General features: G+C 40.3%; 1 protein-coding gene across 7 annotated transcripts; it reads left to right on the top strand.

Annotated features, from left to right (window-relative positions):
- Positions 1-6,877: 6,877 nt before the first annotated feature.
- Positions 6,878-14,857, top strand: LOC132045855 (cyclin-dependent kinase E-1-like). Of its 7 annotated transcripts, none has more exons than XR_009412546.1 (6): positions 6,878-6,985; positions 12,939-13,047; positions 13,774-13,983; positions 14,061-14,168; positions 14,286-14,300; positions 14,510-14,857. XR_009412546.1 is itself a non-coding variant. In XM_059436431.1 (5 exons), exons 1-4 carry the CDS (start codon positions 6,963-6,965, stop codon positions 14,127-14,129), a joined length of 411 nt encoding a protein of 136 aa, XP_059292414.1. In that variant the 5' UTR covers positions 6,878-6,962; the 3' UTR covers positions 14,130-14,168; positions 14,557-14,857. The 7 variants fall into 7 exon arrangements, 4 of the variants coding, with proteins under 4 accessions (XP_059292414.1, XP_059292416.1, XP_059292415.1 ...); XR_009412547.1 differs by having other exon boundaries at positions 14,507-14,857; XR_009412545.1 differs by having other exon boundaries at positions 14,502-14,857.
- Positions 14,858-20,221: the final 5,364 nt, after the last annotated feature.

Genomic DNA, 20,221 nt, shown 5'->3' with positions numbered 1-20,221 from the left:
CTCATCTCTCTCCTTACACCCCCCCTTTTGAACTACTGTGTGATTCACTTACAAATGGTTTTGAATATGACTGACATATTTCTTCACAAAATAAATTTGTAAAATGGTTTCACTACTTGATTATCTTATACGTCTCTGATTATAAGAATAGACAAAGTTAACTACTTTTCTATTATTTTGTTGTCACCTGCCCAAATAACAAAGTTTACCATTTCGATGTCCTCCTATTTGTCACGACCCAAATCACTAGTCATGTGGGCACCTACGCTTTTCCACCTGGTAGGCGAACCCGTCCCTTAATCAATAATCCAAACAACAATAAACTAAATGGAAGCAGTAGCAGTCTAAATCATAAATAAACATAAGTGCAGAATCTAAATACAACCGCCGGATACGGTTCGAATCATACTGAAACATCAAGTAAATGTCTAATAATACAAGTTCAAAATGATAAAATATCTGTTTGAATGGAAGAAAGTAAAGACAGAGATAGATGAGTCTCCTCGGCACTCGTCGGATGCTCGCACTAGGGGACGCTCGAAAACGGGGCCCTCGAATCGCTGCGAGGGGTAGAAGTAGCACATCACGAACTGCACTCGAAGAGAACGCAAAAGGTAGTATCGGTACAAACACTATGTGTCGGTACAAACACTATGTCTTGGTAGGTATCATAGGCCGACCCAAGCAGATAACATATATAAAGAAAGGAACCGAAGAATAGACATGCTCGCAATCAAGTACAACGCAAGACCTGGATCAAGAACAAATATCACAAGTGATAGGAATATCAAGAAAGAATCCATGAAATATGTGAATGAAGTAATGAATGCATGTGCAATGCATGGCCAAATGTAAGTCTTCGTACACACATGCTACGGACAGAATACCTCCATGTCTCGATAATCATGACCCATCGGGGACCCGTGAAGTCCATGCACCAGTCACTTGGCACACAGCCCAGAGATGACTCCACAACACCAACCACTCCGCACACAGCCCACAGGTGGTTCCATATCACTAGCCATTCCGCACACAGCCCAGAGATGGCTACTATATCAAGTATGTCCAAAGAATCTCGGATGTTCCCTTCTCACTTATCATCATCAACACCAATCACCGGTAATATCAATGTATCATGAAAATGAGGATGAATGCAATGCATAATAATAATACCACGTGTATCATATCAATCCCAATCGTGCCACACATGAACACATATCACAATATCATTATCAAGTCAAATTTCTCCCTCTATCCATGATAATGTCAAGATAAGTGAGACAACCGTAACACAATCATAATATGGCAACTAAGTGTCAAGTCCAATATCACACACATGGCAACAAGTCAATACACAACAAAGAGGCATCAAGCCCACAAGTCAGTCAACAGTACCAATCCTAAGTAATCCATCCCAACTTCATACCCGAAGGCGGTTCGTGGCTCCAGCTCGGCAGCGAGATAGGTTACGGCTTACCTTTTGGTTAGACTCACACATGGAAGCATATGTAGAGTTAGTTATTGTCGAAGAGCCTCCAGATACTCAAAGTCTAGCCATTATCGAATTCTAAGTTAGAAACGGGACACAACGGTACCCATATTGATATACATTTGTTTGAATCAAAATTAACTAAGTCAAAGAGGGAACACGGGCCCAAAAGGGTAAAACGAGTATTTCAAAGGTGGAATAGGTAACCCAATGTTCTAGAAGTTCAATTCTACTCCCCAATTGCTAAATTAGCTCAAGTATTGGTCAATTTCATCGTTCAAGGCAAAACCCCCAATTTGGGTATAAACTATTAAACCCTAACTTTCAACATTTCAATTTCTCAACTAGAATGGAAGATTCAAGCCTATTGGTTACTAATTCATGAAATTCCATGCCTAGATTAGCCAAATCCATCAATTAATCTCATATTGGAAGACTACAACAACAACAATATACCCAGTGAAATCCCGCGTGTGGGGTCGGGAGGGGTAAAGTGTCTGCGCAGACCATACCTGCTATCTCGGAAGATAGGGAGGGTTTCGAAAGACCCTGAAGCTCGAGAATCACAACGAGAAAGGTTAGATAAGCACGGCAGGTTTAAAGCAAAATGCAAATGAAACTAAAGAAAGCGAATAAGTCAAAATAGACGTTACGAAAAAAGGGAGCAAAGAGTTACCACGGATAAATAAGATAATCGAAGTACAAGAAACCACATATAGTAGCCGAGAAACAAAGGACAATGGTATAGATCGAAACGGCGACTACACGCCTTCTACTCAATCAGGTCCTCCAAAACCTCCCCATCTGGGTCATGTCTTCGGTGGGCGAACTGCGCCATGCCCCGTCTCGGCACCTCTCCTCAATACTTTTCTGCCTACCCCTACCTCTTTCAAACCATCCCGCCCGTCGCTAACTCTCCACACCCTCCCGCGGGGCGTTTGTGCCTCTCCTCACATGCCCAAACCATCTCCTCGACTTTCTCATCTTGTCCTCCACCGACGCTTACCCAACCTTATCCGGATATCTTCATTCCTAATCCTATCTCGCTCGGTGTGCCCACACATCCATCGCAACATTCTCATTTCCGCAACTTTCGTCTTTTGGACGTGAGAGCTCTTGGATCGCCCAACACTCGCGCGTACAACAAGGTCGGTCTCACAACCACTGTAGAACACCTTTAAGTTTTGGTGGCTTGCCTTTTTATCACGCGGCACTCTGAAGCAAGCACCTCATTTCATCCACCCTTAGCGGCAAATACGATGGAGACATCGTCGTCGATATCCACAATTTTATTTGTACTGTGTTCGAGATATTTGAAACTTAACTTTCTTTTTAGGATAGCACGGGTACCGGCACGAACTCGCGCCGGACTCGTGTGTCACGTCCGAACTTGCACTCGCGCCTCTGTCTTGGTCTGCCCTACGACAGACCTTTAGACTCGAGTTTGTCTCCGAACCTCGGCTTAGCGTTCGCTCATTCTTGTCTCGTCGATCGAACTATGTCGTCATAGTAACGTACACACGCCTTTCGCGCTTGAATTCGCCGCGTCGACAATCCATTACTAGAGCAAATAAAAAATGGGCTAAGAGTCGATCCTCGCGCAACCTCATCTCCACCGAAATCTTGAAATCTTCCCATCGTCCTTACTCTTAGTCTTAGCCCTCATACGTTCCCCGATCGCCCTAATATGTACGTACGGCACATACTCCGGCCTCCAAGTATCTCCGTAAAACCTCTCTTCGGCACTTTGTCGTAAGTTTTCTGGAGTCGATGAAAACCGTATGCGGAGTCCTTCCTTCTCCCTATATCTTGCTCCACCGCCCCCGCGCATGGATGGATGACACGTAGTCGAGCGCCCGACGTGAATCCGAACTGGTTCTCGAAATGGACACGCTTTTTCACCCCTCATCTCCTCACCCTTCTCACACCATCATAGCCGTGGCTTAGCGAGCCTTTCGATCCCATGGTTGTTGCAACTTTGAATATCGCCTTTGTTAACTTTATACAAAGGGACCATCAATGCTGCACCTTCACCTGCATCTTCGCCGTCTTAAAAATAACATTAAACAATCCGGTCAACCGCTAAAACCTCGCCTCGCCCCGCACTCTTCCAAAACTCCCCAGGATCTCGTCGGGACCGGTAGCTCTTCCCCCGCATCTGCCGAACAACACCCCGCAACCTCATCGCGCACATACTCTGCGATACCCCGGGGGTCGCGGCCTCTCGGAGTACTCCCAGATCTCCCGACACGATGTCTGTCCGCACCCATCGTTCGGGGGTTTATGGAAGTATGGCGCCGTCTCCCGTCCCCGACGGGGAGGCACACGCACGGTACTTTGCCGTCCTCGTCCGCCGCGCGCTTCCTCGATCCGGTCCGTGCCTTTCTCTCCCTCGCCGCGCGCGCACGCGCGGACAAACATGCTTATCCCCGCCTTTGTCCTCGGATTACGCGTATAGACGTTCGAAAAATGCCGTTTTGCGCCAGCGTCGAAACCGGCTCGCTTTCTCGCAGTCTTGTCGCACTGCTGATTCGTCCGCTTCTCCTCCTCAACTTTGTCTACCACCTCGCGTGCGCCACTTTCTTTGCTTTCGCCTTTTCCCGGACTTCTCCATTCCACCGCCAAATCCCTCGTCGCTGCTACGGCGCTCTCGAGACTCCCGGGACATCTCTAAACGCAGACTTCGCCGTCTATCCCACACTCTGCTCGTGTCCCCTCTGCTCTCCCCGAGCCCGCTATCGACTTTTCCCCCCGTCTCTCGGGCACGCGACAAAGTCGGAACTCCTTCTCACTCGATCCTTGGCGGTCGTCCGCGACCCTCTTTCCTCTTCTTCCTCGTAATCCCCAGAATCCGTCACCCAGCTTATGTTGGGTCGTAAGGTTCTCGCTCGGAATGACCTTACAGTCTTTACAAAGACCTTTATCCTCTTTTCTAAGGAGCAAAAAGTCTATCTGCGTCGCAGCCATTGAACTACGAAAGGTTACTGCAAGTCGCTCCCTCTTCGGGGAAACGCGAGTTGGCTGCTTACCAATCCGAAGGCTTTAGCGAAATCCGAAGTGAGACTCCTCCTCCATTCCTCGACTCACGAAGCGAAACCTCCATGCTCGTCATCATAACTCCCGAGGTTGAGCCGATATGTCCATTGAAATCTCCTCTTATATGAATAACTTCTCGGTGGGCGGTATACCTCCTTGCCATCCAATCCTCCCAAGCGCCTCTCTCTCCTCTTCGTACAAGCCGCCTGTGCGCGGCGCCTCATAATAATGTTCAAGGTAAACCCTTCCGTCAACTAACTTAACCGCCATCATCCGTCATTGACCTCACAACACTCTGCCGCCTGGTCCGCAGCTCGCTTTATCTACTAAAATGCCTACCCTAGTTCCTATACGATTGACTTACCCGAGAACCATAACTTATACCCGTCCACATCCTTAGCTTTAGATCCTACACATTTGGTCTCTTGGACGCAAGCTATATTAATCTTTCTCTCCTTAAGAATCTTAACTAGCTCTATGGACTTCCCCGTCAAAGTCCCAATGTTCCAAGACCCTACTCTCAACCTAGACGCTCCCTGACCCCACTTACCCCCTTAACCCTAGCCCGAGTCCCCGACCCGAGAACATGACCACAGTCGACCATCACTCACTATAGCCACTAAGGGAAATAAAAGCAAATCAAAGATTTATCTAAAACAAACAAGAATCATTACTAAAGCACAGTTATCAAGAGACTATATGCAAGTCAGGTTACTATGACAAGAAAGATAGCACTATAAGCTAAAGGAATAAAGGCAAGAATTTAAAGTCAAGAGTCAAGAATGTGTAGCAGGCAAGATTTAACAAGGTTAAAAGACACATGAATTAATATGAGCCACCAGAGGTACCAACTCCAGGTGAAAACAATTTTAAAATAAAAAAACCTGTTCGCCGCCGGAGTTACTGTTCACCGCCGGAAACCCACTGGCGGAGGTTTCCAGGTGCAGAAACGAGAAGACAAGAGGCAAAAAAACAAAGAAAAGAAAGGAAAAGAGAAGAGAAGAGAAGAGAAGGAGAGAAAAAGAAGGAGGCCTGGCCGAAAAAGTACTGTATACCCGCTGAGGGGGTGGTTCGCTGCCGGGAAGGAGGGGGTGGGGTGGGGGGGGGGGGGAGCACATACTCCCGTTTGCGAGAGGGGATAGAGAAAGAAAGAGAGAGGATACAAGTTTTAAAAGTTTGAATGACAAGATAACAAGATATAGGTCTAAACTCATCTTCCTTTAGTTCTATAGATTTCCACCATAAATTCAAGCTTACGAATGGTAAATAAAGGAAAGCAAGGTTAGAGAGACTTACCAAGAAGAATCCACCCAGAACCTCTTCAAATCGCCTTAAAGACACTTAGGAGAAATAGTTTTGGGAATGGGAAATGAAAGGTTTAACTTACCATTAAATACATTCTGTTTCTGCGTTTTCCGCCGCAGCGGAAATGGTCCGCTATAGCGGAACCGCTCCTGCGACACTCACACCGCTACAGCGCGTCCGCTGGAGCGGATTCCCACGAATCCCTCTATCACGCACCAGTGGACCAGGCCTCGCCGAGGCGGGTCCGCTGTAGCGCACACAGTCTCGCCCCTGCGAGACATCAGACACCAGCAATTTGCTGTTTTTTCACTAACTTCTTCCCAAAACCCGACAATCACTCGAGACCTTCCAGATGCAAACTAGGCATGCAAACATACATAAAAATACGCTACGGACTCACTCGTGGTCTCACTCCCAACGGAGGTCTATTTGACCGGGTCAACACCCAATGGTCAAAGACCAACTTACCAAACAATATCTCAAAACGCTTCCGAATGCCTCGGGAACCGAACTGAACATCCCATCAAGTCATAATCGACCATCCTGACCTCTCGGAGTCGACGGATTTCGGGAAAAGGTCCGTTTACCCAAAAGTCAACTATCGGTCAACTGTTTTTCACTTTAAGGCTCTATTTTTCACAAGGCATCATAAAACTCGCCCGATTACCTCGGGATTCGTGCCACCTATCCCGGTGGGTCAAAATCGTAATAACAGGGCTCGGGGAAGGGTCACCGGGGGTAAATGGGTCAAAAGCACTATAACGACCAAACGGGTCATTACACTATTCCATCAATTGTTGAGTGTATTTGGTCCACATATTTTCACTATTTAGTTGCATTTCCATGGCAAAAACATTTTTCAGCTAATCTTCCGGAGCAAGGCCTCTTGCCAATAGATTTTTTCCTTGAATTATGCGGGGTTATTCTTTTTATACCGAACACTTGTCATGATCTTTTGAAATGAAATCGAGAAATCTTATTATTTTGCCTTGGTTTACAATTTCCTATATGGTAACTATACTAGGAAAGTGAAGGCCTCGAGTTTCTTTTGATATCTTGTGATAATGGGTGGACGCTTGCCATTTATTATTGTTAAAGCTTTCTACTTTTTCTGGTTTATAGGTACTTTCGGATGGAACCTCTACCTGGCCGCAAGTAAGTACACGCTTTCCACAGTCTCTTGGTCAAACAATTGACTTATAGGAGTTTCATTAAGCTAGTTTGATAATATCATGCTAGAACACTAAAGTATTATAAAACTTGAGATTTACCTTTTAATATCCATTTACACATACTACAAATTTAAAACATATATAACCTTTTTGATCATTGGTTTCAACAAAGAGAATATTCTATCCACTCTTGATGTTGGTGTTTTCTACGCTTTATGCTTAAAATTGTCAGTTTCACTGATATAGCCATTTGTCTTTGATTTTCTACTTAACAGGTACATGTAAGTACCCACTTGCTATTACTATTACCTGTTTCTTATCTCCCCCTCCTTTTTTTTTTTTTTTTCAATTCTTTGTTATTTTTCTGTATCTTTTGTTTGATATAGATACTCGAAGTTTTAGTTCTTACAACCATGAATTTACGGACGAAGCTTCTCTAATGGTGGTTGAACCTGAATCTCAAGGCAGTAGTGGTGTGAATTTTGATTTCTGACTCGCTTGATCATTGGAACTGAAGCCAACACAAGAATGGGCGCAACTCAATGATAGATTTGGATTTCGGTATGGAAGTTAATACAAAATCATGTACATTGAAAGAAGGTAAGACCTTAGGATGATCAGAAGGAGACCTAAAGTAAGGTTGAGACTCAAAAAATGTGACATCAGCAGACATAGGATATCGACGGAGATCAGGTAAGAAGAAACGATACCCCTTTTGAACCTGAGAATAACCAAGAAAGACACATTTAAGAGAGCGAGGAGCTAATTTATCTATCCTCGGAGCTAGGTTATGCACAAAACATGTGCTCCCAAAAACACGAGAAGGAAGAGAGTATAGAGATGACTGAGGATATACTATGGAATATGGAATCTGATTCTGAATAGAAGATGAGGGCATTCGATTAATTAAATGGCAAGACGTGAGGACTGCATCGCCCCAAAAACGCAGCGGAACATGGGATTCAATGAGAAGAGTGCGAGCAGTCTCAATGAGATGTCTATTCTTCCTTTCTGCTACCCCATTCTGCTGAGGGGTGTAGGGACAAGATGTTTGATGAATAATTCCTTGGTGAGTCATAAACTGCTGAAACTGGGAGGATTTGTATTCTAAGGCATTATCACTACGAAAAGTACGAATAGAAACACCAAATTGATTTTGTATTTTAGCACAAAAACTCTTGAATATAGAGAATAACTCAGAACGATCTTTCATTAAGAATTGCCACGTAATCTGGAAAAATCGTCAATGAAACTAACAAAATAATGAAATCCTAAAGGTGAACCGACTCTACTAGGACCCCAAATATCAGAATGAACTATTGAAAAAATAGACTCTGCACGACTCTCAGTACTACGTGGAAAGGTAGTGCGAGTGTGTTTCCCAAGTTGACACGACTCACAATCTAATTTGGACCGACTAGACGAACTAGGCACCATTTTTGTAGCTTGAACAGACTCGGATGTCCTAATCGTTTATGGATAAAGTCTAGAGGATCTGTAACGGAACATGCTGTGGAGGAATTAGGAGAGGTAAGTTTTAGATAGTAGAGGCCCTCTGATTCATATCATGCACCAATCACCTATCCCGTACTGTGGGTCTGCATAACAAAAGAATCATCAAGAAATATTATGGCACAATTTAGGGTACGTGTCAGACGACTGACAGATGTAAGATTAAAAGGACAAGTAGGGACATAAAGAACAGAGTTTAGAGTGACAGAAGATAGGGGATTATCTTGTCCAACCCCTTTTGATTTTGTTTGGATCCCATTGGCTAAAGTAATAGCGGGAAGAGACGGTGAAGAATCAATATTCGACAAAAGCGATTTATCATCAGAAGCGCCGGAGTCTACAACCCATGATCCAACGGTATTAGAATGTGCGAACTGAGGCTACTTGTGGAGATGTCTGCTTACTTGCTCGATATTGAAGGTACTCATTATATTCTTCGTCGGATAAATAAACCCGTTGATTACCTGTGGTGGCAGTCTGAGCAACATGAGCATTCTTGGGTGGTCGACCATGCAGAGAATAGCATACTTCACGAGTGTCCAAACCTATTACAGTAACTACACTAGGGTCGAAATTTTCCAAGACAACCTCTTCTTCGTCGATTCTTCATGGACTGTGATGTTCGGTTTTCTGATCTCCTTATTAAGGGTTCTGAAGCAATCATAGGACTTGAATTTCCAATTCTCATATGTTTGGAATTAGAAATATTAAACCCGAAAGACATGTTGAATTGAAGAGAGATCACTGGCTGAAATCAGTGATAAAAGCTGCAGAAACAATACTGAACCGCCAGAAAATACTGTTCTGGTGACTGTTTTCTGGCCAAATCCCTATGGGTGGGGTCGGACTAGGCAGGCGACCACTGTAGAATAAGGATCTGTCTCTAAACACGTCAGAAATTTCAGATTTCGCTGGAAAAAAAAGACGATCTGACATGCCGGAAAACTGACAGAGGTCTTCGGAATAGGGTTCCGATGATCAGAATCTGGTAAAAAATCAAAGCTGCAGCCGGAATTACTGTTTATGCCGGAAAGTACTGTTCACTTTTTTTTTTTTAAAATTGTTATTCTTGTTCCCGGAGTCGCTGGTATTTTGCACAGCGATAGATCTCTCATGAAAGCTCTGGTACCATGTGAGAAAATATTATTATTGAATTGTGTATCTACATTATTACATTGAGCCCTATTTATAGACACTACATCCTAATCCTTTTCCATGTAGGATACTATATACAAATTCTATTCATATTCCTATTCTAACAGGAGTAAATCAAGCTACCTATTGCATTTACATTTATTCTTGAATTTTCACGGGATTCTAATAGATAGCAAGCTAAAAAGAAAGCTCTGTAAGCTAGATCAGAAGAAGGTTTATGACCATTTCAATTGGCCTTTTCTATTTAATATTCGTTGCTTAACATGGAGTTTGGTGATAAGTGGATTGACGGAATGAGGTTCTGCATTATGACTGTCAAATTTTCAATTGTTTTCAATGGCCTTCATATTGGATTTTTTTATCCCAAAGAGGATTGAGACAGCGAAACTCTTTGTCGTTTTACCTTCTCATTATGGTTATGGAGACCCTCCGTAGGATGATTGCTAAAGCGGTGGAGTTAAATTGGACGAATGGATTTATTGTTTTGGATAATGTTGAGGTAGTGTGAATCTCTTATATTGTACATTGATGACACGTTGATCTTTTTGACGTAGATAAGGAGCAGATCCTTTGATTGCAAAGGCTTTCAATTGTGTTTGAGGTTGTGTCTGACTTAGATAAACCTGAAGAAAAATAGTTTATTTTCGATTGTGAAGAAGTGGGACTATGGCCAAACTCAACCCTGAAAGCTAGCTCAGGATTGGAGGATTGCGCAAGACCGTATGAGGAGTCCATGTATCCATTCCACCAACGAAGTGGGATTCGACACCCCACGCAACCCAGGATTGGACATCTGGAGTGTGAACAATCTAATATTGGGGCCTACCATCAGATTAAACAAGAATTGGGATGGCGCTTGGTTCTAATACCATGTAAAGAAATGAACTTTGGGCCTAGCTCTACTCCAAAAGCTAGCTCTTAACGGGTGGATTGCCCAAGACCATATAAGGAGTTCATGTACCCATCCCACAAATGATGTGGACTCAACATCAGTAACTGCGGACTAGTTAGTGACTTGGTTCAAGATTTTGCTGAGGCGATGGGATGCAAAGTTGAAAAATTCTCCACTATGTATCTTGGTTTACCTGTCGAGGCAAGGTACAAAGGTCATAGCATATGGAAGGTAGTCATTGACAAGTGCGAGAAAAAGGTTTGTACATGGAAAAACAGTATCTTTCACTCCGTGGTAGAATGACATTGTTGAATAATGTTCTTGATGCCATAACGACCTATTTAATGTCAGTGATCCTGTTCCGGGTAGGGTGGAAGCTCTGCTGGACAAATTAAGAAGTTTTTAAAGGGAACCAGATGTCAAGAAAATACATTTGATCTGCTGGGAGAAAGTAGAAAACAGAGGAATGGGTATTAGAGGTTTAGGGCTACAAAATAAGATCCTTTTGTTCAACTTGGTGGATAGAGTTACATGGTACCTGTTGCTGGTGGGAGGTGGCAGGTATCCCGTGAAATTAGTCGAGGTGCGTGGAAGCTGGCCCGGACACCACGGTCATAAAAAAAAAGATCCTTTTGTTCAAATGGCTGTAGAGGTGGAGTGATAACAACAAGGGGCATTAGAAAGATGTATCAAGCTAAACTACGTGTGTCTGGATCGTGGGGATTATGTTGTTATTAGTACGCCCCATGGGTTAGCCTTCTGGAAGCATATAAATAACCTGTGAGATGAATTCAAGAACAACCTGTGAGATGAATTCAAGAACATACTAAGCTGGTAATTGGGAATGGAAGGAGAATTAAGATTCTGCAATGATAAGTGGTTCCGTACAGCATAGCGCTGATTAGAGATTGCGTTATTGCTGATTATTGGTATGGCAACGCTTGGACATTTCTGTTTAGAAGAAACTTTAATGGCGGGGAGGTCGAGAGGATCAGAAATTTACTAGAAATTGTTGGAAACATCTCCCTGGTATGCTCACCGAGTGATCCCTTTCTGTGGAAGGGAAGCAGGAACTTTAACTTCTTTGTTAAATCAAGCTATCAGACACTGATCAGGATAAAAACTGAATCCTCTAGAGTTGGGGATAGTTACCTGTATAAAATGCTTTGGAAATCGGAGGCTCCGACTAAAGTTGCTTGCTTCGGATGGGAGGCACTGCATGAGGCTTGTTTGATGCAAGACAAGCTTCAAAAGGAGGTTACAATCTATGTGGCATACGCTACTTATGCAAAGAGGATGGTGAATCGGTGTACCACTTGTTACATTGTAGATTTGTGTAGAAGATCTTGTTTATGTTTCTCAATATATTTGGTGTTCAGTGGGTTATGCCTGCAACTGTCAAACAAGTTCTTTGAACCTGGAAAAGTTAGAAGATAAGGAACAAGCATAGGAAGTTTTGGAAGACTATTCCTTTTTCTTGATTTGGAGTACTTGGCTAGAGAGAAACCGAAGATGCTTTGATGGGAAAGAGGAAAATGTTTACTTAGTGAAAAACAGATGTATCAAAAATCTTTAAGTTTGGTGTAGTGCTGATTTCGGCTGTGATACTGATGTAGTGTTAGAGTTTTTGGAATCCGTTGCGTCCTAAAGGATTCCAATCTTTTCATAGCTTGTAGTTGCTTCAGTACTGTATTGGTTCTGAATCTATTAATAAAATTTCCTTTTACTCGTCACAAAAAAAAAAAAAATTGCGGAGCTCATTCAGGTATTACAACTTTGAGAAACATTGAGCATCGAACTCAAAATCTTTAAAGGCCCGATGCCCTTATATGCCCAATTTGAGACTTTATTTAACCTAACAGAAGAATGTGAGCATCCTGTCCAAATCCTTAAGACAATGGATAATTGCGCAAAACCATTATATACCCCATTGGATACTCTTTCAAAACCTATGTGGGAATTATGTAATTTATCCTTTCGTATGTATAACCCGAACACACATGGATTTGAATACCAATTTGAGTGTGAGAACGGCTTCCGAACTGAGGTTCTGATACTGAATCTAAGCATCTAACCCAGAACTATAACTGTAGGATGATGGGTGGGATCGCTTTTCTTTTTAAACCCATTTGACCCTATGTGGAAGATGTTTGACTTTATGTAACTCAACAACAAACATTTCATCCCTTGCATTCTTGTCGACCATCATTATGAGAAAACACTTTCGGATGGTAACTTGTTGGTTTTTCTATAGTTATTGAAATGTGGAGCTGTAGCACTTATAGATGCTTTACTTTCCTTCATTCCAGGGAGACTACTTTGTCTTTATTAAGCTAGTTATTTCTGTTAATCCTTAAAACTGCTTAATTTGTGACAGTGCACTTGTCCCACCACAACCTGGAGAAAAAGTTGTGAATTATCCAACTCGACCAGTGGACACAACTACAGACTTTGAAGGAACCATTAGTCTTCAACCTTCTCAGCCAGTAAGCATAAAATTCTGTACATCGACTAGGTTCACATCCCCATGCTTGCTTGTTTATGATTTGGTGTTTATTTACTACTGATATATTTCTAATTTCCTATATATTACATTTCAGTAAAAAGACTGCTAGTATAGGAGTCAACTCGAGAAAGCTAGTCAATTAAAACTATTATCTAAGTAAAATTGAAATGGTTCCTCTGCAGTTCAGCTAGAATGGTTATTGTGCATTTCTGCTAGAATGGGAGTCTCTAAGTAAATTTGAAACAGTTGCTCTACCTTTCAGCCAACATAGGTGCTCGATGCAGTTGCTTAATCTGGATTTACTAAGATTCTGTCTTATCTAATGTGTTATCCAAGTTGGAAAATGGAAAGTACGCATATATCTGGATCCTGGTTAGTACAAAGTTCAGATTTATGTATACCAAGGAGGAGGATTTCCTGAACTGTAAAATCATGTTGATCCCAAAGTATAAGAAAGAGCTTAATAAGAAGGTTAACTAATTGTTTTATGGAGGAGTAATCTTGGAAAGCACTTTCGGAAGATGCCATGATTATGTTGGACGTTTAAGCACCATGTTAAAACTTGTGTTTTCCTTCAAATGGGAGACGTGTTCTTGGTGACAAGTTTTCTCAAGCGTACTGAGATACTGAACTTGTTATATGAAGGATTAGTATGAACCCATATTGGTCAGTTGCATCTTGCTCATATTACTATTTGTTGGAGCAGGTATCATCTGGAAATACAGCATCTGGTGGCATGCAAGGTCCCCATGTTATGCCGAATAGATCTGTTCCCCGACCGATGCAAATGGTCAACATGCAAAGGATGCAAGCTCAGGGCATGCCTGCTTATAATCTTGCTTCTCAAGCTGGTATGGGTGCCGGAATGAACCCAGGAAACATGCCCATGCAGCGTGGTGTTGCTGCTCAGCAGCAGGTTGTTCTTCTCAGCCTGGTACTATTATACTTTTGGTAGTTCTCATCCCTAAATTGATGCTTTTGGATGTCAAGCAGATGAGAAGGAAAGATCCAGGGATGGGAATGCCTGGATACCCTCCACAACAGAAATCTAGACGGTTCTGAAAAGTCTTTTTCAGTGACAATCATGCACATGCAACTCTGGTAAATTATGTATTAGCTCGTCTGTTTTTTTCCCTTCCCCGAAGAAAGTAGAAAGTTCCTATCTTTTATTGCCTGTTTTGGTGATTTTCTCTTCTTTCCTTCTCTTATTGTCTCTAGCGGCGAAACTAGCAGGCAAGTGACAATAGCCTCCTTAAGGTTTTCAAATTCATATTTTTCTCCTTTTAATTTTGGAATAACTTGAATACATATGGGACGCTGACTATTTGTTCTTTTGAATTTCATGTCATGTTTAGTTCACAAGAAAAGAAGTAAAGATGCCCTTGTATTTTGATTCTGTGATGTGGTGGATAACAGTAATTTTTCTCTTATTAGTTTAGCAGGTTGGGTTCTGGAATATTATGTTTCTGAAGTTAATTCTGAATGTTAGGGACAAGTTTTCTCGCTATTTATGAAGCTGAAGAGGGTTGACTAGCACGGCACTATTATGTCCGATTGCGGATGGGACTCTCTTATCTTATTGACATTGTGGATCAGATATTGCTTCATATCAGCAGTCACTAACGAGATCATTGATGGTCAGCTCTGCCATGAGCCACCTATCTCTATATGGACTGGATACTCTATGTATAAAGTTTGTATACATATAATATGTACACCAACCAATTATCAATGTATCAGACATGCCAACCAATTATCAATGTATCAGCATGCCATCTTATTTGTCTTTACTGTAGGAGGATCCCTTTTATTTAGAAAATTATAGCCCAGAAATGCAGGGTTCATCCGTTAGTTCATCACAATAGCGGGGATCACATTCCCTTTAAATTGTCCTCGAGAAAGGAGAAAGAAAGACTATTCTATAGTGTGGGAATATACGGAAAACTTAACCAAAGAATAGTAGGTACCATACCCCAGGCGGAGTTAGTGAGCCGTATAATAGGTGACCATTCTCTGTTGTGGTTAAAGTAAAGAATGCATGCAAAATGTGCTCATTGGTGATGAACCAGTAGGAATTGCTTTAACAAAAATCGAGGGTATTGCTATTGAAAAATGCCGTTAGGTTTGTTATACAGAGTTCATTTAAGGGAAAAGGGTTAAATTTGCCTCTCTACTATGTGAAAAAGATCAAATTTATCTTTCGTTGAAGTATCGGTTCAAAAATACGCCCGACGTTACCTATATGGTTCAAATATATCCCTCTTCCGTTAAGTATGTCTTAGGTGTCCACCAATCTCACATATCGTTGATATTTTGATGAGGTGGACGACACATGGCATGCCACCTCAAAGGGCCCAACCCATTTTACTCCTCACCTCCACTTCTTCTTCCACCACTAACATTTTCTTCCCCTACACCACTATTGCCACCATTAACGCTGAAATTACCCCTCACGTGAAGAGTCTAATGCAAGTACTTAATCCACACTCTTACAAATTAGACTCAAATATAGGTGCAAACTCAAATACTTCTTTCTGCAAACTTTGATTTTGGAATTTTTGAACAAATGCCATAAAAAATCTTTGATATTTTTCAAAAGCTGTTGAAATGTTACAAGAAGACGAGAAAACAAAAGAATGAGGCAACAGTCTAAAACTATAGAAGTTCATGATCTCACCAGTGGCGGATCTAGGATTTTCACTCATGGGGTTCGAAAAAAATAACAAAAGCTAAATTTAAAAAACTATGTTGTCCCTGGAGATCAAACCTAGGATATTAGAGACAATTTTGAACACCCTGGATCGCTTGAGCTAACCTTTTGCATTTGTTTAGGGTGTTCAAAAGTCAATATATGTACATAAACACTAAAAATTTACCCTATACACTATAATTTTTTGCGAGGGTTTCGGGTGAACACCCTCACCGCCATGTAAATCCGCCCCTGCAGAGGAGGATTCATGATTTGAACTTTATAGGTTTGGGATGATCGAACAACAAAATCAAGCGCTAATTATAATTGGGTTCGATATTTGATATGTGTGCATATTTAAGTGAATTTCTTTAAACATATATAGGGTTTCGAACAAAATTATTGAATTTAGCCGAACCTGTAGGTTACGATGTGAATCCCCACCCCCCACGCACCCCGGGGTTGTAGTCTCCATCTTGTCATAATATGTGATTATGGAATGTACTAGAACTTTTTTTTCATTGCTTTAGTAGAAAATGAAATTACTCTTGCATCGCTACTATCTTATAATGTGCAAAAAAGTATCTATCTTTTGATTAGTTGACTTTATTTGTAAATATTATAATTAGATTGCTAATTTTTATGAAGATAATGATTACTTTGAGTTAATGACTTCCTAATAAATTTGACATTTGGAGAGTAAATTAAACTCTTTTCGCCATAACAATGTTTTAATAAAAGGAAAACAAATGATGAATATTAATCCAAATAGAGATTCAAGAAAAGCATATTATAGGAATGATGACAAACGATGGCGTATGACTAGCTTTTCATTTACAACATTAATTAATTAATATCATATAACAAAGTCTTGAAAATTATCTTCTAAGCTCTAATTTTGCAATAATTGTCGGAACGATCCTTCATGCAACCTCGCCATTGTTTGTCATATGTATAAAGCAAATAATAAATTGCACAAAATAAATATGTTAGGGAACTCGGAGGAAAAAAGAATAATAAGAAAGACAGGATACGATTGGCCCACAAAAAGATGATCTCATATGAGTTATGATCAGTTGTAATTCGAATAGACAAAAAGGACCCTATAAATATTTCATATATTTTATTAAACGAACTCCGATAAAAGGGAGCATAGATTCCTACAACCATCTCAAGTTAAGGAATGATTTATGCAAATGTCCCATTTTAGGTTACTATTTAGATTTTGTCCTAACTTTTTAAAAATGGTGCTAATATATAGCCCTTGGAAAGTTATTCTTCGGACAACGTTAGGCTCGAGCCTAATGTTTGCTTATATATGGCTCAATCTTACGTAAAAAAACATTAGACTGTCGTCTAATTTTTACAATAATGTAACTTACAAAATTTTAGATCGTGCTCTACCGTTTCTTAAGATTTTTAATTTGCTCAAAATGGATCTTTAGACTATGGTCCAAAAGGTCGATAAGTTGCAAGAGAAATAAAAAGACTGTCATTTACAAATTGACGAAAATTCCACCAAGTTAATATATAATAACCAGACCAACGAATTGGATTTCAAGCTAAATATTCTTGGATTTCTTTACACAAATAAAGGGCATGGACAAAATTACTGAGTTCATCTTTAACGCATACCTAATATTATAGATCTTCCCCTATCGTATTACCAATGTTTTAAGATCTTGTATATTTTACTTACCGATGTGCTATAAGAAGACCATATAACTAAAAAATACTTATAATGAGCCGTAAAATAGATCTCTGCTAGATATTGAAATTTTTTTAAGATCTATTCAAAGCCAAAAGAAGTTACAAGAATTAGAAGGTTACTTTTGATTAAACTTGCACACTTGTGAATTGAACAACGAAGATTGCAATAGTGCATTGGAGAAGAAGTATTCTTGAGAGAACACCCACATTCTCTTGCACATGATATGTAACAACTAGGAAATAGGTAACATGCACTAATGCAGTCCCTAAAACATTGTTGATCCAGACAATATACTAATTGTGAATTAGAGATCAAAATTAGAATATTTGCCCCAATTTTCTTTTCCATATTTTTTTACTAACTTTTTGGTTCTCAGTTTGTGTTTCTGGGTGCTGCTAATATATATAGAGATTTCAGTCATAAAATGTGACTTATATTGACTTATATAATTGTACTATGTACTTCAACTTTGTTGGCATTCAAATTTATGAACTTGCATTATATTACCACTATTTTATAGTATGGAATTAAAGGATATATATTTAAACAGTTTACATATTTGTAATAGCAGCAAATCTGTTATATATGTTTTATATATTAAATGTAGCTAGATTTGTTTACCAAAGAGAAGATTAGTCACAAATTTGATTGAATTAGGTCCACCTTAACCAAAGGTATTGAGTTCGAGTTATAGTATGAAAAAAATCAAAAAATCCTGACAGGGAGCATTTAATTTCCTCTTGAATAGGTACACAATGCGAATCTAATTTAGTGGGAGCCCAATTTGGGAATCGAACCAAGGGAAAAACTAAAAACAAAAACGCATTTTCCCCTTGATTACGAAACATTGCTATTCATAGCTTAAAGTCTTGCTTTCAAATATTCGGAATTGATCATTGTGTATTTTATACGAACAGATATGCTTCTATATTTGAAAAAATGCAACATACGAGTAAGTAAATAAGAACATTCAAACATTTTAATTTCGTAGATTTTGTTTGACGTAATGTGTGAAATACATCTTAATTGAAAATAATCATTTATGAGTGATAAAAATTTTAAGTAAAATTTTTTATAGGCGTCACCAGTGGAGGATCCAGGATTTTCACTCAGGGGGTCCGAAAAAAACAACAAAAGCATAATATAAAAAAAAATGTTGTTGATGAGAATCGAACCTAGGATGCTAGAGATAATTTGATGTTATATCCCGTATTTTGTACATCGGGACAATCCGGGTTAACTACGACAAGTTAGGGGCAAGACTATTCCGGGATACGAAGTAGAGACTTTTGTTTGTTTCAGAGGCATAAGTTGTGTATGATTTTATTGGCATGAAAGTATTAAGGAAACATTTGGGGTCAAAAGTTATTTTAGGAAAGTATTTAGTTCATGGAAAAAAAAAAAATGGGCCATGTGGCCGGCCACCTTGGTGTGGGCCAAGGGCCACATGGATGGTTATAATATGTAATAAAAGATGACTAACAAGTCATCTTTCCCATTTCAACACTTAGAAGAAAAATCAAGAAACTTGGAGAAAGAGAGAGCAAGGTATTCGACCATAGGTGCAAGAAATCAAGACCAAAAATTAGCCATCAAAAAAATTGTTCCTTCTAGCAAATCCACTAATTGAAGGGTCCTTATTAACGTGGAAGTGTTGTTGGAAGCAATAATTTACTCATTTTCATCATTCACCACCTTAGCCAAGTTGTGAAGTTGTGAAGAAAGGTAAGGTTTAATCTTGTTTTTATATGTTATGGACGGTTTATGCATGTCGTAGTATGTAAATATGGATGTAATTCATGAATTTGGGAGAGAGGAATGTAGTTGTGTTGCTCTCGGGTTTGGAGGTGAATTCGGGTGAGTTGGTATATTGTTTGGGTTGTTTGAAATATTGTGCGAATTGTTTAAAATGTTCTTGAATATTGTTTGAAGGGTTCCGGATTAGTAGCTAAACGTATGAGCGTTGATATTGGTTTGGATGTGAGTAGTTGAACCGAATACAATGAATGTTGTTGAATGATGTAAAAGAGAGTTACTAATGTTATAATACATTTCGGATTGATTGTTGATGTTGTTAGAATGATTGTTGGTGTTGTTGTTGTTGAATTGGCAGAGTTAAATTCTCGGGGTTGTTGTATTTACAGGGGAAATGCTGTCCAAATTTCTGTAGAATTTAGTATTCACTTGGAATTGAATTCCTAAATGCCTTTAGCTAATGTTTGGCATTTAATGACATATTGTAGATCTTGGGAAGTCCGCGACGTAAGTTTGGATTAGCGTCGAGAGCAGACGAGGTATGTTAAGCCCAATCCTTCTTTCTTTTGGCATGTCCTAGTGTTAAGTAGGCTATGACACGAACCTCGGGGTGGCTCCACTCTTAAGATCCGAGCTTGTAACGGTTCTCATTCGCTTCTAAAGATTTACTCTCTTAATGTAGTCAATTTAAGGCACTTATGTTTTCATATGATTAAATTTCCAAAGTTATATAAAGAATTTTGCTCCTAAAAGGCTCCGTAGCTACGAATGACCGTAACTTCCGTAGACGAGCTCGGATCGCCCCGAAACGTTCATAGGAGATTTCATAAGGCATGACATCCCCCAACTTTCATAGGCGGGCTCGGATGGGGTTGATACCCGTCCGTGGGCCCCAAGGCTTTTCTATGTTCGTTTCTAGCGACTTTCGGAAAGGATTTAGTATGACTATCACCTTAACTCCCGAGTATGGATTACTTATTTACCTATTGAGTTTGTGAT

This window comes from Lycium ferocissimum, unplaced genomic scaffold (genome assembly GCF_029784015.1).
Source record: "Lycium ferocissimum isolate CSIRO_LF1 unplaced genomic scaffold, AGI_CSIRO_Lferr_CH_V1 ctg8241, whole genome shotgun sequence".
NCBI classification, from domain to species: domain Eukaryota; kingdom Viridiplantae; phylum Streptophyta; class Magnoliopsida; order Solanales; family Solanaceae; genus Lycium; species Lycium ferocissimum.
Note: the sequence above shows the minus strand (reverse complement) of the source record. Positions and strands in the feature narration are given on the sequence as shown.